General features: G+C 44.6%; 1 protein-coding gene across 1 annotated transcript in view; it reads right to left on the bottom strand.

Moving 5' to 3' along the window:
- The window catches only part of bahcc1b (BAH domain and coiled-coil containing 1b), a 50,872-nt gene that overhangs the window by 19,936 nt on the left and 4,972 nt on the right, over positions 1 to 25,964 (bottom strand). Inside the window, 8 exon segments of the mRNA XM_020606218.1 lie at positions 670 to 1,057; positions 1,528 to 1,703; positions 2,746 to 2,886; positions 3,022 to 3,215; positions 3,765 to 3,876; positions 4,338 to 6,380; positions 6,630 to 6,740; positions 10,370 to 10,528. Of these exon segments, the coding sequence (XP_020461874.1) occupies positions 670 to 1,057; positions 1,528 to 1,703; positions 2,746 to 2,886; positions 3,022 to 3,215; positions 3,765 to 3,876; positions 4,338 to 6,380; positions 6,630 to 6,740; positions 10,370 to 10,528 (3,324 nt within the window).

Below are 25,964 nucleotides of genomic sequence, written 5' to 3'. Positions count from 1 at the left end.
TCAGGCAAACAGGATGAAGCACGTGATTATAGTTGGCATAATGCACTGAGAGGAGGGCGCAAAAAACACATGGAGTGTGTGTGCACATGTGTACAGTAGTGTATGTGTGTGTAGGGGTGTGAGTGAGTGTATAGATCTATGTGGGATATTGATGACACCCTGCCATTTTCCTGCAATTGCAGTGACGGTCCTGTCACCACTGCCTTCTTATTATTGATGGTATCCCTCCGCCCCCTGACAACGCAGCCAGATAAATGCGTATTCTTTCACCTGTACTTCTCAAGGACCCCTGAAGGATAAGGAGGGTCTATCTGAAAATTTCACCGGCCTTCCTCATGTGGCACACATGCAAGCTAAGACACACAAGCGCACGCTGGCAGGTCACATTCATATGCACACTGTGTGCCCATATGCTTTTTCTGACCTTAATGGCTGACCTTTCCGCTGTCCCTCTTTAGCTTGCACAGAAAAAGATTGCACACACACACACACACACACACACTCAAGGACACACAGTGCAAGGGATCAGCCATGCTTCAAACAATTTCTGCAAAATCAAAAGATACTGGGCTTCAAAGACACGTGCTACAATTTTACAGCAAACCCTCCATCTCTCTGTCCTGTTTCTTGTCTTTGTATTTATGTTATCCTATAGGTTTCAACTCTAACCTGGCTCTAGGGATTGTGGGTAGTCCTGAGGTGGCTGTCCCTCTCCTCTGTCACTGCCTCTCTCCAGCCCTTTAGAGAGGTGTGAAGGAGCCGGGCTGATCGCCGGAGAGCGTGGTGCTGCTGCAGCTGGGCTCGGCGCAGGGGTCAGAGGGTTTGGTGGGTGTGGACGTCTGGACGGGGAGTGGTAGCAGGGTGACTGGCGGCTACTGGGACACATCCCCGAAGATGATGTAGGAGTTTTGGGTGGAGGAGGAGTGTGTGAGAAGGGTTTGGCCACATGGGAAGAAGTGGTGGATGAAGAAGAGGAAGAAACTGAGGATGGAGTTCTGGGCATTGAAGATTGGTGAGGCGAGTCTTCTATAGTGATAGCATGCTCCTCATGTTTCTTCTGTGAAAAAAGAAAAGGAGACAACACTGTAGCAATTCTTGTTACTTTAAAAGCATTTTCTTGGTTGTTTTTCCTTATAAAAGGCAAAATCAAGAAAATATTTGTTATAAAAATACAACAGTGATTTGTTGCTTGTCTGGTTTATGAAATGTTTAAATTGTTTTGTTTGAAATATCCAGTTTTGTCTTTATATATCAAACAGCAGATTCAGTAAATAAAAAGGACACAGGGTGCCTAACGTGAGCAAAAGTAAGCAGCACTACAGTGGAGAAAAGCTTTCTGACAGAAAGTTATGGAAAACAAAGTGCTGGCCACACATATGATTGCCAAATGATCTGATAACATGAGAGTGCAAAAGCATTACACCAGCGTCTCTTTATCAATGAAACCCTTTGCCAACAAAATAGGAAGTCACTGTCTTAAATAAATATTGCTCACATGCATCTGAGTTATACTAGCATGAGTGGTACCTGTCCTAACGAGTGCCGCTGCATTTGCTCCATGGCTCGCTGCTGCTGCTGAAAGGCGTACAGCTCCTGTTGCCGTAGGAATGAGGACCGGGAGTAGACGGCGTGATGCTGCAGGTGAGGTGGAGGCCCTCTGCCTCCGTACACAGGAGGCCATAGACCCGACTGCTCCAGAACATCTAGAGGAGGAAACAGATTAAGAGGATGAGTTATAAAGGAAAAGTGTTTGTTCATCTTTATTTTAATCCAGATAAATGCTGAGAGTACAAAAATGTGAGAAAGTAACATTTAAACATATGAAAGAACTCAGCCATGTTAACTGTAGATGTAACAACTGTGACCTGTGTGTGGCCACAGTCATGATCCTGAATGCACGCTCCACATTCTCCATTCACCTTCTTTAACTATTTCAGTTTTTTCTATTAGGGAAACACATTTTCTTCCAAGTCCCACCCCAGGCACATATGAAACACACACGTACATGTACACAGACACACACACATCACTCCTTGGCTGCCTTGTCGCTGGGAACCTTTGTTCTGTGAGATTAGCCTGAGTGGGCTAATGTTTCCCAGGGGAAGGGTTCAGTGGATGCACTTCCCCTCTCTGCAGGAACTCCCATGGAGAGAGGCAAGTGAGGCAGGAGATAATTAAATTTCACAGCCTGTTTGCAAAACAGCATTCACACACACACACACACACACACACACACACACACACACACACACACACACACACACACCTCTCTCTCTCACACTCCTCTCTCTTTAGCAAAGCCTGAGATGTTCAACACAACCCTTAACACTGAGCAAAGTCTTATATTGTACCAGACATGAAAGCAACTAACTTTAGATGTCCACACACACAATTACACATACACAGAGTCCAGTTCAAACGCACCAGCGCTCCACCACAAGAGAGATGAACGCCATTTAAAATAGTTTGCATAACACTGGGCACATGCAGAGGGGGGCAATGGAATAGCTGCTCCCATAAACGCAGCAATAAAACACGGTCCCACTGACAGAGGGACTTAGTTGAGCATTATATTATGATTAGCCAATGATACTAAAACTCTGGGAGAGAAATGGCAGCAGCTCTGATTGTACAAATGGAGAAATGGATGGAGGCAGGGGAGCAGTAAGTATGGGGAGACCGCAATGAATTTGGGCTCTCCTGGTTATGAATGTGTCTGTGCACTGTGCACTGTGCTTAGTGTACCAAGATGATGATGAGGCCCAGGTTCTGCAGGAAGAACCACAAGTGGGGAGTTAGGGTCTTGGGTTAGCGACCCCAGGACGGGCTGCAGAGGGCTGGGCAGACCCGGTGGGAAGCCAGGGCTCATCCCCACATGGCTCAGACCTGGAACAAAGAAGTACACATAACACAGAGCTACAGTTAAATACTTATTTTGCTACTACACAAAGACCCGACTGACAACATAACAACGAAAACACAGGACAGTCTGGACAGGTGCTGTCTGTTCACTTTACTCACTGTATGAATGCCCCATCCAGAGGGACGGACTTCCTGTCCTCTGCATCCAGTGGTGGTGAGCTGTGTGAGCATGTGCTACAGGGTCTGCCCCTAACTGGCTGGCTCCTCCAGGCACCAAGAGGTGAGGGGTCAGGTCACCATGGCAACTACTAGAAGGGTGGATCCTGGCAAACTCCACACGATCCTTGTTTTCCCTGTCGTGGCGATAGGCGGGGTGAACTTTGTCATTATCCTGATTATCCTTCTTATTGTCATCATCATCATCATCTTCATCACCATCATTATGATCATTATCTTCATCCTTATCATCTTCATTACCACTTCTACCATTATATTCATCAAGAAAAGGAAATGTGACGGCAACAGGAACAGCCATCATCTTGTGCCTGGTCTATGAGTTCTCATTATATGTTTTCTTCCCCTAATATGACTACATAATAAGAGCCTGATACTTCAGAGACAACCGTATTAGTCCCCATAACATTAATGCACCACATCTCATCTCAGAGAGAAAGAGAAAGATGGGGAGAGAGAGCGAGTGAGAGGGTACAGAAATACCACATCAAAGGGTGAGAAGAGTAAATGGAGTGAGGGGATGAGAGAAGCAGAGCCTCAGACTGGAAGAAAGAAGCCAAGAGAATAAAAGAAATGCAGCTTATCAGATGAGAGGAAACATGAATAGATGCCACCGTGTGCATATGTGTGTCTATGAGTGTGTCAGTGTTTTGTGAATGTAGGTGTACCTGATGATCATTTCTCTGTCTCTCTCCATGTGATGAAGACTGATCTGGTCTTCTGTCATCCTCTTCCTGTCTTCTGCCTCCCGACCAAGAGGATACATAGGGCGCGACATCCCTGAATCACAAAAACAGGAAGAGAAACAGGTTAGTAGTTACTGTCAGTCACCAGTGAGTCATATCATTAGATGGCAATGTTTCCTACATACGTGACATTCTTTTGTTTTTGTTTTTTTTCTACCTACAGATATTCATGCACATGATGTTATATTGGTAATGTTCATTTCATGCCAGAAATTGTACCTTAATGCTCAATCTCCCTGATTTACAAAGTGTGATGTGTTACATTTCCCAGAAGGCCTTTGTATAAACCTGCCCATGCATGAATCTCTCCCTCTCTATGGAAAAGAAGTTTGCTAGAGTCCACAATAAACGTCAACAAGGACCAAGAGATGTAAGATAGTGTACAACACCAAAAGAAGGTCCCAAGTGATTAATAGATTTTTCCTTTAATCCAGCCTAGAGCACAGATATAGCATTAAGTGACTTTGAGTGCAAAGAGCATAAATGATGCCTGACCTTTCATGCTGGGCAGCACCCTGCCCTGTCTGCTGTGTCCAGGGGTGTTGTCTGGGGAACGATGGGGTGGCCGGGCCACTGCAACTGCAATGCCGACAGGAGGCTGCCGCACCTCTCCTTCTCCTGCCTCCCCCACCTCCTTCCCACCTCTGTCGCCCTTCTCTCCCTCGTTGGTGGTGCCTCGACGAGGAGGGAGTGACTGTTTGGGAGGGTCTTGTGAGGAGGTGTTGCTTTTAACTCCTCCTCTGTCTCCCTTCTCTGATCTCTCTCCACCCTGCTTGAGGCAGCCTAGACCTCCAAAGGGGCTCCGATGTGGCAGCATCAATGGCTGCTGGGAGCTGTAGTTCATTAGGCTCTTCATGGCACTGGCCTCACCTTCCGTGCTGAGGGACGAGGAGTGGGATAAAGGTGGGGGCTGAGAATGGGGCTGGTTGTGATCACTGTTTGGGGCTCTGTTGCTAAGCCCTCTTACTTCACCGTTACCAAATGATATATGGTGGGAGCCTTTTCTCTGGTCCTCTTGGTGGCCCCCTCGAGCCCCCAAAGAAGGTGCTGTCTGATCTCCATCTCTTCCCCTCTCTTCTGCACTTGCTCCATGGCTGTTGTGCTGTTGGTGCCTTATCCTTGCAACCTTTTGTCCCTCCCTCAGAACCCCTGATCCTACCTTCCCATTGGATTGAGGACCTGAATGCGAACAGTCCCTGAAAGGAGGAGTGCTGGTGTCACGGCCATTCTTGGACATGCCCTGTCCAGCCCCAGGGTGTGTGCCCTGGGCATCTAGTGAAAGTGAGGGCCGGTAAACATCATGCACAACCTCTACATCTCTGAAGGACGAAGATGTTTCCAGGCTGCAAGACCGCAGCTCAGGCTGAGAGCTCACATTAGAGTTGGGTTTGTGGAAGTGCTGCGTCTGGTGGCTCCAGTCCGGAGGTTTGTCAGCCTTGCCATATCCCAGCTGCTGCTGGTGTGGCTGAGATTTGTCCTTTTTCTGGCAACTACCAAGTCGACTGAGGTGATGAGAGGGACTTTCATAGGATGACTCTCCATTCTTATCATCTCCTTTTCTCCCTCCTCCTCCTGCTCCACGACAGTCAGGGGCTGCCAGGTCTCCCAGTGGCCCGACTGAGGGCACGTAAGTTGGGCCGATGACCTTCACGTCTCTGCCAGACCCTGCAGGCATGGATGTTGGATCTTTGGATGGCGTCAGTGTAAGCGGGACTGGAGGGCAGTAAAAGTCAGGATGAGGATGGTGATGTGTATGGTGTAGCCACCCTCCTGTGACTGTAGAGCCCATGTGCAGGGTGTGAGGGGGTGGTGGTGGAGGAGGAGGAGGCATGGAATAGGAGGTCACAGAATGGGGGGTTGGAGGTGCCAAAATGGTGGTTGCTGCAGTCGCCCCTCGTCTCATACATTCAGAGGAGGAAGCTGAGGATTCACTGATCCTCATCTCCCCATTTGTAAGTCCATCCTTGGAGCAGCGCCTGCCACCTCCAGATGGAGGTCTTCCCATGCCACCGCCACTGCAGCTACTAAGTGCTCCCCCCTTTCCTCCAGAGCCAGTCTCTGTCCCCAAACCACTAGACAGTTTACAGGCACTCATATGTTTTGTCCCCTGGCTGCCTGTGTCACTCTCTCTGAACTCCTTGTGTTGCTCCAGAGAGTGTCTGTGGTCCTCCTCCCTGCCCTGGGATGCAAGCTGAGGAATGAGGGCATGGTGAGAGTGGGGGTAAGCTTGATGGTGGTGGCTGGATGGAGTGGTGGGAGCATTTGTCTGATGAGGATGGTGATGATGAAGCTGATGTTGTTTGTCTCTGCTCTCCTGGTGCCGCTCCTTGCTGCTTGATCGCTCCTTCTCCTTTGACAAAGTTGAAACTCCTTTCTCACCCACGTCCTTGGTACTCTTCCCGCCTCCTCCCCCATTGTCTGTCTCCCGGCTACAAGAACCAAGTGGGTGGCCTGGGGCGGTCCTGGACAATGGTGGAAGGCTGTGATTGGTGGAGAGCAGAGAGGGCTGGGGAGGAAGGCCTCTCAGGTAGAAGTGATCTGGGAGAAGAGATGACTTAACATGCATCACTACAGTTGAAGATGTGGAGATCTAAAGAGATTTGGATGTTGGCTGCAAAGTTAAATGTTTTTATAAAGTTTAATTAAAATTGCTATATTAAAATGTGTCTACAATGATGCCTGGAGAAAAAGCAATAAGAAATTACCAGCTTGATGAGTGCTGATTAAGCAGTTTAAAGAAAGCATCTAAAAAGCTATTTTTTCACCCCCTCACACATCAACACATACCTTTTTGAGTTTCATAGAAGCGGTGCTGTCCATAGAGACCACTGCCATGGTGATCCAGGGGACTCATAGGGAGAAAAGGAGAAGCAAGACTTCCCGAATAGCTGGGGTACCCTTTCAGAGGGAGGGAGAGGGATAAAGAGGTGATGTTTCTCGGCAGCGTTGACACTGAGCAGCTCTCTAAACAAACAGTTTGTCTCTACAATCCATCATCAAATGGGGCCATTTTGGAAAACATGGAAAAAATATGGTGCTACGTTCACCATAAATGCACTTCTGCACAAACATGCCACATGAGCTGACATTATTTACAGTGGACAAAGTCGTGACAAAAACCACACTCGACAGCTACCGCCAAGTGTTTGCAGCATTTAACTAGATGGAATTTGTTCTTCTATAAAACATTTTTTGCAAACCCAAGACAAATAGTATGAAGCATCCCCCCCGAAAAAAACACAGTCCTCCCAGGAGGTCACTGGGAGGTAAATGGTCGTTCCACTCTGTTCCTTTTCTTCAAGGACATTGAACTGCATCATGGGATAGAGGAGGTCTTGGTGGTTGTGTTGATGGGGATAAATGGATGTAGGTATGGGTGAGGGTCAAAACGGGTGTGTTTGTGTGTGTATTGGGGGGGGGTTGGTATTGGCGGAGAAAACAGCAAAATCACCACAGCCCATCCCCCCCACACACCAACACACACACACACACACACACCTCACAGGAGGCACATATCTCCACATCATGGAGCCAAAAGGCTCGGACTGTGTGTGTACACTGTGTGTGAGCGTAGTCTCCAGCAGCTGTTTCATGCCCCACAGAGTGTCCTTGCTGGCCTGTTAATTGGCAGCCGTTAAAAGTTTAACGGTGGTGGCCAAAGTAAACACCACTCCATAAAAACTCATCCTACGCATTCCACAGTCGCACTGCAAAACCACCAACACCCCCTCACTGCTCCCAACATGTGTGTGGGACTGTAATGTAAATGCATGAATGTGTACGCTCTACTGTGTGTGTGTGTGTGTGTGTGTGTGTGTGTGTGTGTGTGTGTGTGTGTGTGATTACTCTGACTGGTTAACAACCAGTGAATCTAAATGGCGACAATTAGCCAAAAGGCTCTATCAGCCATCTAAAGCCAATCCCCTGGGTAATGATGAGTGATAAAACTCAGGCGGGAGGGAGGGGAAATGGGAACGAGGAAGAAAGAGGAAGAGAGGAACAAAGACAGCAGAGAAGCACAGTGGAAAAAGGGGAGAGAGAAATTAAAGAATGGAGGGAAGAAGAGACAGAGGAGCTTAGTGACTGAATGGACGATGGAGAGACAGTGAAAGTAAAGGAGGACACCAGAAGAACAGGGCTGTCAGTGTGGCAGGCCCCCAATCTGGTGCTGCTGTGATGCATATGGTAGAAGGGAGTGTGTGTGCTGCAGAGGTTGTGTGTGTGTCTGAGGAGGGAGGAAGTCAAAGAGATGTGGAGAGCTTTGAGATGGCGGAGATGAGAGGATAGAGGAAAAGGATGTAAGGAAAGGAGGAGAGCACATGAGAGAGGAGACAAAAAACAAGGACAGGTGTGGAATAGGGACAGCAAGCAGGTGAGAAAGAGGATAGGTGTGTGTGTGTGTACGTGTGTGAGCAAGAGAGAGAGAGAGAGAGAGAAGAATGTATGCTGTTTTTCTGACAACTGTGTATTTCTTCATGAATATGTCTCATTCGTGTGTGTCTGTTGTGTGTGTGTGTGCTGAGATTGTGTGTGTGTCTAGAGTGTGCATCGGCCAGGTTTCAACTCTCTGTGCTGGCTATGCTCCACTCTCTGGACCATGGCCAGCTGGCAGACCGCCTACTGGAGCTCCCTGGCTTGAATTCTTAAAAACAATCATTTGTAGTGTGCGTGTGTGCTCATGCACGTGAGTGTGCACACGCACTTGTATTTGTGTGTTCAGACATCAAAGCTGAGCCACACAGACACAAACCCTCTCTGATAGGCACACACACACTCCCTCCGTACACATTCTTTCTCTTTTCACCACCACTGCTCTCACTGAAATCCTGCCTCCGACTCTTTCTATGAATCTGATTTAAGACAGTCACTCCAGGCGACATTAGTGCTCATTTTCAGGGCTTAACTGTAGCTATTTATCGCTCGATGAGCTGCAAATGAGGCAGTCGTACAAACAAAACTCTTGTCTCCTTTCAAGCTTATATAGCGGCATCAGGAGAGATTTCTATGTAAAAACACAGCTCTCAGGAGTTTAACTTATGAGCTTAAATGACAGATTTGAGCTGCAGTGGAAAAGTGGCCTGTCTCTAAGTTAGAGGCAGTGTGTTCAACTTGCCCAAATAAACTCCTGGTGTGTACACAAATTAAAAGCAGCCTCATAAAGAGCAGCTTCCCTCAGAAGAAGCTGAGCCATCCTTTGCTGGTACAAAGCAATTAAAGGCTAATTACAAACAGAAATTCCCTCTAAATCAGTGGAATCACTGACAGATAGAGCGATGGATTCATGCTGTAAAATAAGTCAGAAGAGCTCCTTTTTCCATGCAGGCCTTTTGACATTTCCTAGCAGGTGAGGCACAGGTGAAGCCAATAACATTAATGATGACATGACTGAAGTGTTACAGCATTCCTGTGAGTCAGCAGACACAAGACTGGGGCACTGAACTGGCTCACCTGAAAGGAATGTAGTTGTTATTACTGTTATTGATTACACCTGTGCCTGTCCTGCTATGACATCTCCGAAAAGAGCCATTGATACAATGGTCAAAGGAGCAAGGGGGAAAAATGAAAGCTGACTGGTTTCCATCTCATTCCTCAGAAACAGACTAAATACTTTCCTAAGGCAAAATCCTCTGACGTTATTGTTTGCTCAATCTCATTTTGTGAAACGTAACATTTAGATTCTGGCCACTTTCAGCCTATAGCAGAAGCTGTCTTTCAGTTGAAGCCTTTTTTGAGGTTATCTCTTTAGACTCATCTCACTGTCAGAAAAAAAAAACAAATCCTCTCACAGGCACACACACACAGAAACACATGCACACTCATACCTGAAGGGGACAGATAACTGAGTCAAGCTCATGCTTTGACCACAAACGGTTAACAGTCAAAAGAGGACATGATGCATGTGGATGCGCACATTTGTGTGTGTGTGTCTGATCAGGAAGGGGGCCGTTGGAGGTCGGTTAGCCCAGAAGGGGCCCTGAGGGTGGGGCTGCGGTCGGGGGGTTCTGGGAAAAAGAGAGTGTATGTGTGTGTGTGTGTATGTATTGGGGGGGGGGGGGCGGGAAAATTACCCACTCAGAGTAGCGGGCTGAGAGATGATTTAGCGAAAGTGTGCTGCCGATTACGATGTTGTTTCTATACTGCGTCTAGGTGTTTGTGTTTGTTTGTGTGTTCATGGGTTTAGGCCGGAGAAAGAACAAGGTTTCAGTCGTGCACCAGTTTTAAGAGCATCATGGTGTTTGAGCTCTGAACTAGAAAACAGCCACAGACACAAAGCCGCATGCTTGCTGACATACAGAGCCAGAAGGGAGTCAGTTGTGTGTGTGTATGACGGTGTGTGTCTGTGTGTGCTTCTATAAGTAGCATCTTCTGAGGCGTCACTGCTGCACATGTTTGGCCTCAGCTCAGTGTTGGTTAAACCACTAAATGGCTCCATCTTGATCTAATCCCAAACCAAGACCCTGGATTAACCAGAGACCCAAGCACTCTGGGCTGCCTCCTCTGTGTGTGTGCGTCTGTGTGTGTCTTACCTTCATGTGAATGGGGGAACCAGATAGGAGAAGCGCTCGAATGCGGTCCAGTCCTGTAGGAGGGAGAGGAGGGGGAGGCAGCAGGTCCTGAGGGGTGAGGAGGGTGGGAAGGTGGGGATCCCAGACTACTGGCCAGGAAGGAACCCATGAAGGAAGCACCTGAAAGACACAGAGAGCGACTGGAGGTTAGAGAGGAGTGTGGGTCACTTGTTACTTGCAAACTGACTGACAATTGTCACCAATGACAAATAAATCATGGCACTGGACAAAGTTATCATCAAAATATAATATGCAGCAGAAAATGAAAAAGAAAAAAAATCGTTTTGATATAATACAAATATTTAAAATAAAAAAGCCAGAGCCAAGAACCCCGCAGCAGTTTGAGGGTTTTTTTTTTTTTGCCAGTTCTGAACTGAATGGGACCTGAGGCATGTGACTGGCACACATCTTGTATTTGAACACTGGTGATTATTATCACCTGAAACAGTTATTTTGGTGCCAGATCTGAATCAACATCAAATGATAAGCAGGATTGCTGAGGCTACAGCATTTGAACTAATGTCTCTTTGATTTCTGTTTTGGTGGCAGTCTAGAAAAGTACATTTACAGCAAGAATATTTTAAGGCCTGATAGGTAGTGTACTATTGTAACTGTTTCTCTGGCTGTTTTAGACCAAATTTAGCCTTTTGTGGAAAAACACAGCCTCCCTTATAACTGGAATGAAACCAGTGTGCTGATGTAGCTGAGGTGCTGATGCAGAGGGCTGTCCAGAAACTGTGACTGAGCATTTCTGCTTTTTACTTGATGATCATGGAGATGAAAGATACAATAAATGCAGCTGTGATTACTAACCCAAATTGCACAGTCCTATCTTTGACACTGAGAAAGATGCATGCAAGCTGTACACCAAGCTTCTAAACAGATACTACAGTCAGTGGCCAGTAAGATACAACCATAGACAGAAAGCTAAAAAGTGAACTGGTAAAAAAGGAAATCTTCAGTTCAGCTGAAACTTGAAAATGGCCATTTGGAAAGAAGAAGCGTCATCTTTTGTTGGCACCTATGAGTAAAAACTAGTTCCACCTTGTAGACATGGCTGAGAGCAAGCTTAGACATTCATTCTTGGTTCAGTGAACTGAGCGAACAGGCTCAGTTCAGTCGGGCTCTGTTTGAATGTATCTCCATTTACTGTGTCAGCGTGCTCTCATTTAGTGGAACAACCCAAGCAGTTCTAGAAGAAGGAGGAGACAAATCTACAGGGAATCAGGTAATTAGTCAGAGGATGGAGAAAGAAAGCGAGAGAAGTGGCGGTTTGGGTCGTTACCTATAAATGCTGCCTCGCATCAGAGACAATTACCACAACCACAACAGTCCGCATCTGAGTCACACACACAAACATATGTACATGTGCAGTACCCTCACCGTAACCACGACCTGCCACAACCACAAGTGCCTCAACTGTCTGCCAATCTCTCTCTCTCTCACACACACATAAACAAACACACACAAGAACAAGAGCATGGGATAAATCAAGAGAAAGCAGCACTGTACTGTATATGAAGGCACAAATTAGACAAGGGTGTGTGTGTGATCTGAAGAATGGAAACACACACCAACTAAGACAAACAGACAAATCTTTAGATCTTTTATATATTCTAAATCAAAATAAATTTGGAGGAAGAGGAAAATATAAAAGACACAGCCAGAAGTTTATCTTATGTTAATTTCCACTCTGTCTCTCTTTCTGCATCTCTCACCGAATTCAAACAGTAGTCGTTTCTTTTATTTTATTGTTTCCAAATTCCTCTCTTGTACAACTGTAGATCCACTGCCTTTCAGACAGTAATAAGAAAACACAGGTCATGTAAGACTTGGGCTGGTTTCACAAGGCCCCCTGGCCCTGCAGACTCTCTCTCTCTCTCTCTCTCTCTCTCTCTCTCTCTCTCTCTCTCTCACACACACACACACACACTGTACCTCTGACAACAGGCAATAGAAAAAAGCCAGTTTTCAGCAGAGCAGCCATGCATTTTGGAAATGACTTGAAGCATCTTGTCTCTGAGCTCTATAAAGTTAAAGAAGATGTTTAAAAAAAGAGTTACACTGATTTCAAACAGTAGCCGCACTGATGAGTCAGGTTAGTGTGAATACTCTGTGTTCCTTGTCGCTTTCCTTCCCACAGCCGTTCTCTAATCTCCACCCTTCCTCTTTTTCTCCATTTATTCATCTTTTCTTTTATCCTCTTTTCCCTCATTCCTGTCATTGCCCTCCCTCCCCTCTCTGTTTTCTGTTGGTGAGTTGAGGAGAAAATCATATTTGCCCGCTCCCTCTGGCCTGCTGATATGGAAAATCATCTCAGAGGCCAGCCACTAACGTAAACCTTATTTCAGTCCCTGTGTTTTTTCCTTCTTTCTCTCCCCCCACTTCTCTTCCTGCCCCCTGTTTCCGCCTTTGTTTTATCCTGGTCCGCACATTCCCTTTCCATCTGTCACCTCTGCATCCTTCCCTAGTTTCCTGAACCATTCTGAATACTCTCAATGCAAACTCACCAAATTAACCACAACTGATGAGATGTATCAGAGGAGCAGCGAGTGAGACAAAACAAACACTACACCGGCTCTACTCATCAGTAGGTTTGACTGATCAACCTGTCTAAGTCAAAAATTCAGGTCTGACCCAAGAGACATCATCACAATGCACCACATATGACTATATGTGCATATGTTATTTACCATAAATACAAGCTGCTGACTGAGAAAACAGCTCCATTCAGTCTCCGTAGTGGTAATTAAAGTAGAAAATGTGTTTGTATGCTTCATTTTTCCCAGTTGGCATCATGACTTGGAAAACTGTGTCAACACACAGGCGGCGACTCCTCTGATTCTGATTCCAAGGTAATAAAAATCTGAATTATGAGTTTCTTTTCATACTAATAGAGTCAGCTGTAGTTACAGTGAGCAAAAATCTGTTTTAGCTTATTTATGATTGACAGTAATATGATTTACTGTGGGGAAAATCCACTCAGAAACACTTTAACACTGATTTTAAAAAATAAAAAGAAAAAGTTCTGGAAATGTGCCTTGCTTTTCTGGGCAGGTTTTGCTGCTTGGCATATTTCTGGTATTCTCATGGATAACGAGGCCAAACATAAATTTTGGGATGTTGTTATATTTCCGATGCAGCCACAATTGAATTTGATAGCAGCAAATCCGAAGATTTAACAGTATCAACGTGGGGATTTGGTGTCAATGCTTTATTTAACAGCCGAAGCTTCTGAAACAGCATTTTACACTGATGCTTAACACATAGTCTCAAGGAGCTTTTTAACTGGGACAACTGTCACACTGGGTAGGATCTTTATATTTAACTCCAGTGGGAAAAAAGCAGTTGGATCAAATTGTGCAAGAAATGCTTATTTTTTTTAATCAGTGCACTCGGGTTTTCACACCTTTCAGGCACAATAGGATAGTTTTAATTAAGGATGGATCAATCAGGCCTGCTCAAAGTGCTCTGCAGTCATGAAGTAACCCAGTAAACACTTTCATGCAAAAGAGTGTCTAATGATGAAAAGCTTTATAAAAGATCAAGGTTATTCTTTGTCATTTTTAGTTTATAACAGACCTGGCCCTTGCATTTGTTGAGCAAATTCGTGTACCTCATATGCAGGATGTTGCAAGAGCCGAGGGAAAAAAATCAGAGTGGCATAAAAAAAGTAACCCTGCACCCTCTTCTGTGTGTTTGTCTCAGCAGCTGCTGAAGAGTGTTTGCTGAAATCTACAGCGAAACAAAACAGCAAGACAACAGCTAACAGGCCCTGACTGTCCCAAGGCTTCTCACTATTCTAAAGAGAGAAAGGGAGGAGGACGAGGAGGAGGAAGCAAACAGGAGAGGAAAAAAGGAGAAGACGATAGCACTGATATAACAAATGTCACAAGGACAAAGAAGAAAACACAGATAAAGTAACGGAGTGATATTCTTTGTTGTAGCCCTCTGAAAGGACAGCTACTGATCGATATGGACACACACACACACACACACACACACGCAAGGATGACGAGTTAAACTGATCTCCATCTGATTGAAGATCAATATCTTCTCATGTTCTATTGTCACTTTTGTCAATTAACGGGACCCTGTGTCCTCATACTGATATACTGAACTCTTACACTATTACTATGGAACAGTAGTAACTACTGAGAAAGCTTGAGAGCCTGTGTGTGGTGTGTGTGTGTGTGTGTGTGTGTGTCAGAGGTTATGACTCTCGTTAGCTTGGCTGTTACGCTTATTGCCGTACACTTGGCAACCACTCGTCAGTCCGACCCTTTCATAAGCCTCCAACCACCAAGGGCCCTGGCACTGAGCCTTCAATCTGTGTGTGTGTGAGAGAGAGAGAGAGAGAGTGTGTGCGTCTGAATGTGTGCATGTGTGTGTGTGTATGTGTATTTAGGGGCAGGAGTCAAGCCAGACCTTTCTGATCTGTTTTGACACCGCAGAATTGCACAAGTGACAGGGCTACTCAAACAAGGCGGTCGTGGAAAGCACTTACACACACACACGCATTCACACACGCACATACGCACAAAGGGCCATAAAAGCATTATGGCACTGGGGACACAAACACATTCAATGTGTGAGTAAGCGCCCGAGCGGTGCTTACAAAGACTACGTTCAGGAGAGAAAAGGAGTTCTTTTGCTCAACTAGATCCAGATAGCATTTTCCTTCTGCTCTATCTTATTATTCATCAATGATTCCTCTTGACTCATTCATGTTAGAGAGAGCAGGGTGTGCAAGCAAAGCGTGGCATGTCGCCTGGGACGAGCGGCTGCACTGAATCACATTACGGTGAGCAGAAGAAGAGAGAGGACAGAGAAAGAGAAAGAGAGAGAGAAAGAGTGGAGGGGAAAATGAGATGAAAGAGCTACAAATGAGAGATTTCCCTGTGAGGTGCATAAATCAGCAGACTATGAACAGCACAGCTCAAAGCCTGACTCCCAGGCTGCAGACCAGAGCCTCGCCATTCTCACACATACACAGACACGCACTCTCTCTCCTAATGCACTGTAGTTACAACCCAATCTCAGTGCACCTACATGTGTGCGTTCACACCATCAAAAGACACAGAGGATGCTAAAAAAGCACATCATCTGCTGGCTGTGACTCAATGACAGATAAAGTGGGGAAAACAGGAGGAGAACAGGAGGAATGAGATGAACAGGGAAGAAAACGTGTAACATTGCACCTTGTGTCAACGCAGCCCAAGAAGCCAAAAAGAAAGAATGAAAAAAAAAAGAACTCCACTGTTGTTCAGAGTTTTCCGTCTGCGAATGTGGCCCACAAAATGCACCAGTAAGCTGGGAGTGAGGAGGAAAATGTTCCTGCTTTTGACCACAGGCTTTCTGGATGCCACACAATCACCCACCCACCCATGGTGGGAGGAAAGCCCATATATGGTCGTAGAGAGTTTCTTAGGAAGGCGAAAGCAGTGGGTGGAGGGGCTGCCGGAGTACATACTGTATGTTTAACCAAAGAAAACAGAGGAATTTGGGGAACACGGGTCATACGAGACCGGCTCTTCTGCCTGGGTTAGAATGAAACACAAATGGTACTGTACGTGCAGACACACACTCACACACACAAACTAATTAAAAGCATAAGGCTGCTGATATTTCAGGAAAGCCTGCGGTGAGAGCCAATAATGCAATTCCATCTAACTCGTGTGTTTGTGTGTGTGGGAGTGTATGTGTGTGTTGGCAATGCCCCCACCACACCCCTACAGTAGCTTTGCAGCTCTGGTAAACATTGAGGAAGCGTGTTCTGAGAGTTCTGGTCATCTGACTTGCACATGCCACGCCCCTGTGGTCCAGTTAGTCTGCAGCCACAGCAAACACACACACACACACACACACACACACACACACACACCCTAACTATAATGATTTGAAGCTGCAAGTGCCTGCTGCAGGATGAAATACACCCTGGGGGTCAAGGCACCAGGAAGGGCACAAAGTAAGTGGATCAGAAAACACGTCACTGTGAGCTAAGAGCGGAGACAGAGTTGAACACGTTTCTACATGAATATATGAGCTGCTGAAGTTCAAACTAAACACAAGTTCACCACTTATCAACATTTACTACTTTCTGGTTACTTATTACAGTGTACAGAACATTAGCATACAATCCCTATAAAACCCATGTTCTTTAGTGCTGCATTATGTGGCTGTGTTACTTATTAACACGTATTCCAGATTGTGGGTTAAAACCATGACATTAAAATGTGTGAGGATGGGGTGAGAAGACTGTAGCAGATGGGGCCACTTTCCACAAATTAAGTTACATTACATTACCTTAAAATAAAATGTATTTTCACCTCCTATGCAATGGAAAGCCTTTACATGTGGTCGATGTTATCTCAGCTTTCAGTCATTTTGCACTGAAAAAAAAAATTGTTGGATTAACTTGATTGTAATGTGTACATCGGTCCCACACAATGATAATGTGTAAAACCAACATCATTTTCTTTATGTTAACAGAGGAAATATGAATGAATTGCGTTGCATATCCTAGCATAATTAGTGTAAATCCAAAGACCCGGTGAGTCCTTTTTTTCAGTGTAATATTTTGGTGATTTTCTACCAATAGGACTTAAGACAGGGTCATGCAAGCACAATGTAAGAGAAAGAAGAAGAAAAGCTAGAGTTAAACTTTGTCTTCCATACTTTCATTTTTCAGTGACTAATAAGAGCGTTTGCACTCTGTCTGCAGGTTCTAGTAAAAGCACCTTTGCTGGTTTGTTCATTTAAATTTACCCAAAGACCCTTTAAACTGGATATAACCTTTATTTTTATATTAACAAAGAGTCACATGCTAACTACTTGTAGCCCACAATGTCACTGCTTTGGTTTGACGTTACCACTCTCACTACCTGCTCAGCACCCAATGAGACTAATGAAGGCGGAGGCAGAGCCAAGGAGTGGCCAGGGTTCTGGTGCTTTATAATTGATATTGGTCAAACAACAATTTGATTCTTAATAATGTATTGTTTATTATTGCATAGAACCAGGGAACTTACATTGGTCAGGAGGCCAGACATTTGGCTATAAGTGAAGCTGGTGGTGCAACTTTTTTACAAACATGTTCAAGTTCACCATATCAACAAATAAACAAAAGCAGATAAGAGATCTATGTTGTGTTGACAGCTTAACTCAGACTGCTCCCCCCAAATCGACAAGAAATCAGTTATTAGAGGCTTAATAGCAAATTTGGTTGCTATAAGTATGAGCTAGCTCATAGGCTACGACTGACAAGTTTTTAACTTTACAAATGACTACAAACTAAACCATACTTAAATAACTGTTCAAAATGAAGGTATATGAAGAAACTATCTATTACATTTGTGCTGTGATAGTTTTTAAGACAAAGGGAAGGTCTCTCAGATTTAGTGTGCTTGTATTTTGATGAGTCTTGACTTTAAATTTGTCTTTGACTGAAGTTTCTAAAATAAAAGCAGATGAGGCAGTTTTTTTTTCCATGCAGGTTTGAGATTGTGGCCTCAGATTTGCAACAGCACTGCAGCACAATCACGCTTCAGCTAAAGTTAGCTCAAACTCCAGTGGAAACAAACACACCTACGCAGCAGAGGTGCAGCAGCAGCAGGATGGCTGCAGTGAAGAAGACAACATCCGCTAACCAGCAGACCCAGATTTAACCACATCCATGTCAGCATCCTCCACCATGCTTAAGTGTCCTTGAGCAAGAGCTTGAATCCCCTCCGGCTCTACCGCCGCTGAAACTGACCCCGCAGTCTGATCTGCCAGCAGCTGAGAAAGGGTAAATTATCAAATATCACATTATTATTAGAGTATGCTACTTTACAAGCTATCCACTGAGCTCCCTTCAATCCCACACCAGACATATCTCTGTATCACTGGAGCAGGATGTATGTGCGTGTTTGTCTGTGTATAGCCGTGTGTGTGTGTGTGTGTGTGTGTGTGTGTGTGTGTGTGTGTGTGTTCAACCATGCCGCACCGTATCACCCTCCATCATCATGAGCTGAGGGGCTGTGGTTCCTAGAGAAGCACTTTACTTAAATTAGACCCTCAACGACTCGACATGCAGGTGTCAGAGTGTGTGTACATGTGTGTGTGTGTGTGTGTGTGTGGGCGTCAGACAGTCACCGTATGCCAGTGTGTGTGTGTGCATGTGAAGGGGGAAGAGACTGAACAAGAGAAGAGCAGGATCAGCAGACAGCGAACACAAGAGAGAGGCACCAAGGGAGCAAGCGGAGGAAGAGAGAGGGAAGGAGGAGGGATAGGGCGAGAGAGAGGAGGGGAGGGAGAGGGAGAGAAAGCAGGTGAGAATAACCTAGTCTGACCTTATTTCAGCATGGCTTATCCATTCTTTATAGTCCCTCATTGCTGTAATATTTACACAGGAATAAAAGATTATTGGACGGATCCACAGAGAGGAAATTAAGAGGAAAGAATGGGGGGAAGGGTGGGGGATAAATAAAAGACAGGATGGAGAAAAAGAGGCCGGTGGAGTGGGGGAAACAGGACAAAACAAATCTCAATGCAGAGCTGTGATCAAATATTCTTTTCATTTCATTCCATTCATATTAATTAGTCTGTCAGTTATTTTCTTGATTAATCATCTGGACCATGAAATGTCAGAAAACTGTGGAAAAAAATGTTCTTCACAATTTCTCAGAGCCCAAGGTGATCAAACATCTGGCTTTGTCCACCTAACACTAAAACCCAACCGTCAGCATTTTAAAACAGCAGCAGACAACATGTGATGGAACAAATCTAATGTTTGAATTCATTATCAGCAGCATCTTTGGGTCTAGTTGTTTCAGCTTTAATTCCAGTAAAGAGGGAAAAATAAAGGGCACCCAAACAAAATACATACAGTCTGAAACCCTGAAACATACACGTCCTATAGCATCACCACAACAGCCATAGAAGGAAAGCTGAGAAAAAGCTTACTGACGCACAGCCTGACCACTGAAACAGGTCGAAGCAACCGGTGATTCAGTATAATGATTAGACAATTAATCAACAGGAAATTAATCAGTGACTATTTTGTTTCCCGGCTCTAAATGTGGGGAACTACTGCTGTTTGACTTTGTTCTGATTAAAAATCTTTGGACACTCAGTTGGAAAAACTAAGCATTTTTAAGACATCACCCTGGGCTTTAGAGAATTCTGATGGGCGTTTTTTACAATTACCTGACATTTTGCAGATGAAACACTTAACCACTTCATTGAGAAAGCAATCGTACGATTAGTGGATCGTTAAAAACAATTGTTAGGTGCATCCATAATTTAATATCATTCCACGAAATGATTTGGGGAACTGATTATGTAACTATTCTACACAACTGTTGTCCAAATGAACTTCATTAGACAATACCAAAATTATTTGCATTCATTTTATTTAATACAGGGTTTCATACAGACCACTCCTTTGTTGTACTGTCTCCTGTCGGATTTGACGGTTTAAGATATTTGTCTTCTTCTAATGATTTATCTATTTATTCGTATTCAGTAGTTTAGCTTTGGTAATAACATTAACATCCATATTACTAAAGCTCATTTGATTTGAGAAATGACAAAGCTGAAACAAACGGAATAGCTGATAAAACACAAAGAAGGCTAACGCTAAGGGCTTCTGATGAAGTACGACATACAAACACACACACACACACAAGCAGAAGTGAGCACGCACACGCAAAATCAGAAATAAGTGCACACTTGCGCGGACGCCCTTATATTATGCATGCACACATGCTTCCAAACATTACAAAAACACACATCAAAACAACTGGAAAAGACAGTAGGCGGTTATTAAAGAGACAAGAGAGAGAAAGGAGAAGAGACACTTTACCAGCAATCAAAGACGCAGAGGAGAAGAGACAGAGAGAGAAGTAGGGGCAGAGAGACACATGCAAAAAGGGAGAATTTGCTTCTAATCAGCCTGGATCCAAAATTTAGACAGGCACACACAGAGGCACGAGCAGTCCCAGTAGGATTAGGACCTCGGCACTGTGCATGTGTGTGTGTGTGGTGTGCACATCCCACGAGACTGATTAGCCATGAATGACTGATGACGGATCTTTGTTGTTTTTTTTCTCTCTCTCTCTCTCCTGCACTCTCTTTTCTTGTTTTTTTTTCACTATTCTCAGCTCGAGCAAGAGCATGGGAGGGGATTCTTGCACACACACACACAGACACACACACCTATATACGAAGCTGCACACAGCTCCATGTATATTCAACGAAGGCTCCTGAATATACTTAATGCTTTCATGTGTGTCACTGTGTAACGATCCATGCTGTTCCACACAGCTGCTTCTCTCTTCTTAGTACACTCTTCCTCCCTCCCTCGCATACACACACAGACACACACAGAGATATGAACCTATTTCTTATTTAAGAGCACATTAGCTGTCTTCCACATCAAATACTCAATCTGTTCATTCCGTACGACTCTGTGACAGTGTGACTCAGAGACACCTGAAAGGTCCAGCATCCAAGGGGGTCATCCAACCGCTCTGCCTCCCTTAACCTCACCTCCAGATGAACCTACAGCCCCCTCTATCCATCTGAGCCCCTGACAGCAAAACAAACTGGACATAGACCCATCTGAATGGAGTCCATTACAATATGAATGAGCCAAACAGAGCTGAAATGAATCGAATAGAGAGCCAAAACACAACAGCCGAGACAAGGGCCCCAGCTGAGTCAAACAAGTCAGCTCAAGTGATGATGAGTCAGGCATAAATGTGACCCTGAGACAGAAAAAAGCCGGCTCGTCTCAGGTGTCGGTTGCTGCTGTGTTAAGGGTTGCTGTGGTTGCACCGCCTTGGCTTTGCAGTGTGCGTTTTCAAGGGGTGCAGACCTGTGGATCTGGCGAGACTGTGACATCATGTCTGCCCCCCCTGCTAAGTGATGTCACCTCTCTGTCATGTCACGCAAACAGGGGATTGCCTTGACCCTCTGTAGAAGTGGAAAGCCATAAAATAGCAGGGTATTACAGTGTCTGCAAACACACACACACACACACACACACACACACACACACACACACTTTTTTCACACACCTTGTGACTTTTTCATGCATTCATACCATGAATTCTAGTCCCAGCAGCCACATGTTCACATGAAACACTTTACACTGTACCGTGTTTTTAAATGAACACACGCTCACACCGTCACCCAGCTCCCCCTCCTCCTATACAGACTAAGAAGCTGTTTTAGCCTTGTGTTTTGCAGGCTGTTTAAAATGTCATTTTTCTCTTGTTCTCCGACTTCAAAGGTGCAGCGCTGAGCTCTCACTCCCTCTTGCCAAATCCTCCAATCATTTCTGATTTAGTGAGTTGGCCATGGGCCGAGTAGCACCGGGACGGACCCGTTAACAACCGGCCGAGTGGTGGTGGTGGTGGGGGGCAAAGAGGAGGGTTATGTGGGGAGAAACAAATGAGGCAGAGTGGAAATGGAGAGGAAGCAGGCTGAAATTGAGACAGAAATAGGAGGAGTGCTGAGAGAAGCTGGTCTGCTAACAACACAAGGAGGTGTTGGGAGTGTGGGGAGTAAGACAGAGACGGGAGCTGGATATAAGAGGTGTAGGGGGGATCGATTGAAAAGAGAACGTGAAGGGGGGAAGAGAGAAAAGTGGGGAGGAACAGGCTGATGAGGAGGAAAGGCGGGGTGGAGGGCCACTCCAAAAGCCGAGAGGAGTGAAGGAGAAGTGAAAGAGGAAAGCAGAAGGAGAGGAGGAAGCGGGGAGGGTGGGCATGTGGTTGAAGAGGAGCAAGGAAGACGGGTGGAGGGGAGGTCTGGCCAGTGAGGGACAGAAGAAGAAGAAAGAGGGAAGCAGAAAGAGAGAGAGCACATGGACACAGGAAGTCTGGCGCTTTCCACTTGCCAAGTCATCAGATGGTGGTGTGTGTTCACACCCCGGAGATGTCGCAACCAAACGCGCCCCACTCCCTTCAAATCACTGCTACCGACAATAAGCAGCTGTTCACATGTTGGATGGGATGAGAGAAAAGTCTTTCTGTCACTGCAGCAAATGTGCCCCACAACAAATGACTCAAAACTCCAACAGCAGAAATGTTGAATGTAATGTTTTTGTTTTTTAATCTTTCCACTGATGTGACATTTCAGATGGTTCAGTTCTCGGTCACACTTATTACAAGCACCAAAACATTCAGGAATGGCGTGCATGTAAAATGACGTGTTATAGTTTGCTTAAAATATCACGGCATTCATGAGAGTTTAATCAGTAACTAATAATCAATTAATTAAACAGACATGCCTTTAGTGACTAGCTTTACTTAATGACTTAATACCTCTAATGCACCAACAAATTTTGACTCCACTCATTTAACTCGTGTAAAATGTGATTTTCACAGAATTTGAATTTGAGTGTGTGTGTTTAACATACGCAAAAAAAAACACTGGTTCAAATTTGACAAAATACAATGTACGTTGATGAAATGCTGGGTGAACGTTACGGAGAACCAATGGGCTGTTTTGACTCAGTGCTATTTCATTATATTTCTTTGGTGTTATTTAACCAAACACTCAAACATGGTTATTTTGGCCCAGTGTCAACATCAGGTTTTACCTTAAAACTGTCAGGAATCTATGGGTAGCTGTACAAAACAATGTGCATATATTATTAACAGTAATAGTAAATTATCAGTAACAAATTGTGACCTGAAAGTTCAATAGAATAATAAAAAGAATAATACTAACACTGGGTCAAGATATTGTCGTTCATGCCCTGTGTAGTATTGGTGCTATACTGATCCAAACGGAGTCAGTCTGGATTTTTACTGTGTCTCTATTTATTTATTATTTTATTGAAATGACAGTTTACACGCTGCCCTTTCCTCACTGAGCCCAGGCGTGGCTCAGCTGACCGCAGCCTCCACCAGCTGTCTCCTCTACACAGGGGGTCGTCTTGCACGCTGCACTAGAGATGTGCTCCTTGTATCCTGGGTAGCGTTAGTAAGGTGAGGGAGGCCAGGTCTGTCTAAGGCACAGGCACTGCTGACTCATTTCACACACACACATAGACAAGCGTCTCTTTTCTCCCTCTTGCTTTCACTCACTCACGCTCTTGAGAGGCAGGCTAAAGAGTCAGGCACGATGGCCAGTGGGTGCCGTCAGGCGCCAGTAATCTTACTGGATTACCAACCAGGTAGAAACATTCTACTCCCTCTACTCCTCCTTCTCCTCCTCCCATATTATCTACATACTCATATTTTCCTTTATTCTGGCTTTCTCTTGAATTCTTTCTTTCTTTCTTACATAGGGCCTTACTTTATCCTTGCCCTTTGACATAACCAGTATCCGATTACATGCACACACAGATGCTTATTTGTACTGACTACAGACCTTGTCTGATTCTACAAGAAGCCCACAGAAACTTACAAACTCGTGCACATACATGTATCATCCTCTCTATCCACATCATGTCGCTCGTGTGTGAAGGTGTGTGCAGGTAGGAGCGTGCAGGGGTGTGCCTCAGCTGTGCTGCTGTGGCGATCAAAGCCAAAGCTGAGACACTTCCAGTAGAGGAGAGACATTGCTGACAGTCTTATGATGAATGGGCAGGGCGGTAGCAAGTAGCACAAAACACACATACATTCACATTAACATACAATTTCATTGCAGGATCTTATGTTTCGCTAACAAGACTGAACATGGGGAGGAGATAGAGAAAAGGTCAGGGGAGAAGGCCAAAAAGAAATGAAAGAGAGAAGTGGCAGAGAAGTTATCTCATCTAACCAAAACAGTATGGATATGGTTTCCAACTTTTTCACAGCAGAAAACAGGCAGCCCCCTAAAAGATGATGTGCACATATTTAACATGTGTAACATGAATATAGGCTCTTTATGATCTGCATTGTTAGGTCACACACACTCTCTCACACCTACACAGTCATGTAAACAAAAACCATCTGCTGTCTGGGAAGTAACACACCTGTCCAATGACAAGCTCGGCCACGCCCTCCATAATACCTCACACCTGTGCTACTGCAGGCTAGACCTAACCTTAGTCATACACACACACTTGCACAACTACTGCCCAGGGGCTAAAATCAGAGAAAAGGGAAAGAAAAAAAGACAGAGAAAGGGGAGAGAAAGTCAGCCAGACAGACAGACATACAGACAAAGGCTTTCCCACTGCTGCTATCACTAATCTAAACGTCTGTGTAATATCATTGTGGGGGTTTATCAAATGGGGGCTGACTCTTATGGTGCTGGTATGTGCTTGTCATTCCATCACCTTGTCAAGCGCGACCATATTCAAGCAGACACCATGCTGATCTAAATAAGAGGCTTCAGCAAATTGATGGATTGCAGGTTTTCTGGGATATGAAAAAAAAACAGGAGGGAAGAGGGAATGAGAGGAGAGTTTTTTCTTCTTTCTTTGTTCTTTTTTTTTATTTCTGTAAGTGATACAACCAGTTTGGTCATCTGAGAAGGTTAAAAAAAAGTGTGTGTGGTTCCAAAGATCTGAAACCGACCCCCCATCGTAACCCCCCTCCTGCCCTGGTATGGCCAACACCACATCATATCTACCCCCTGTGCTGAGGCCTAGGGCCAGGCATACAGCTTTCTGAATCTCTAAAGGGGGGAAGCACAAAGGTAACCCCCCATCCTAACCCCCTCCTCCCACACACACACACACACACACACACACGCACCCCGCCCCCACGCCAAAACAACAATCCTCTATGCCCATCATGTCAGTCAAAACCCCATCAGGGACATGCATGGAGAGTCTGGATATCTGGAATCTCAATACAGTGTCATGGACCTTGAGACCCAGTGAGAAGCCCTCTTGAATATATTTCAATAGCATTATCCTCCTGCATTACTACGCCTTTTCCCCCCTTTCAACATTACAGAATCATTTTTAAATTGGACCATAATACATGTCAGCAAGTAGCAATATCAGTCAAAGTGAAGTGTAATCTACTTAAATTGTTGTGCAGCAAACATGAAGACTTTCATGTGTGTCATGAAATTGACATGGCCATATTTTTGGTTTTAATGATTTCAGTCCAATTTAAAGCAGACACACATGCAGCTAAATGTTTGCTATAAAGTATTTTATGAAAATGAAATCTAATATCTGGTATAAATTATTGCATAACATTTAAATATAGTATCATGTAGAACTATAATTATATAAATTATTTAATATATGTCATACTACAATACATAGATGTATTGCTGAAACATACCTATAATACGTTTTGTACATATTATATTTACCACAACACTTTTAGTGCACATCTAGACAGTTACATATGTTACATTTGAGAAGACATTTCAACAGCTACTAAATTATAAAATGATTTCATATAAATCAAGCACTTTTATTCCTATATAAATTGTTAAACGAGCATGTAAATATATAACTTGGAGCAACAATATATTCATGAACACTGTAAGAATAACTGTGAAACAACGCAAGCTGATGAAAATGTTATTGTTTTTAATAGAGTTTAATCATGTTTAGTCCAGGAACAGAGCGAGAATCTGCAGCTCTGCAAATGTCAGATTGTTTCTC

Source organism: Monopterus albus, unplaced genomic scaffold, assembly GCF_001952655.1.
Source record: "Monopterus albus unplaced genomic scaffold, M_albus_1.0 scaffold76.1, whole genome shotgun sequence".
NCBI classification, from domain to species: domain Eukaryota; kingdom Metazoa; phylum Chordata; class Actinopteri; order Synbranchiformes; family Synbranchidae; genus Monopterus; species Monopterus albus.
Note: the sequence above shows the minus strand (reverse complement) of the source record. Positions and strands in the feature narration are given on the sequence as shown.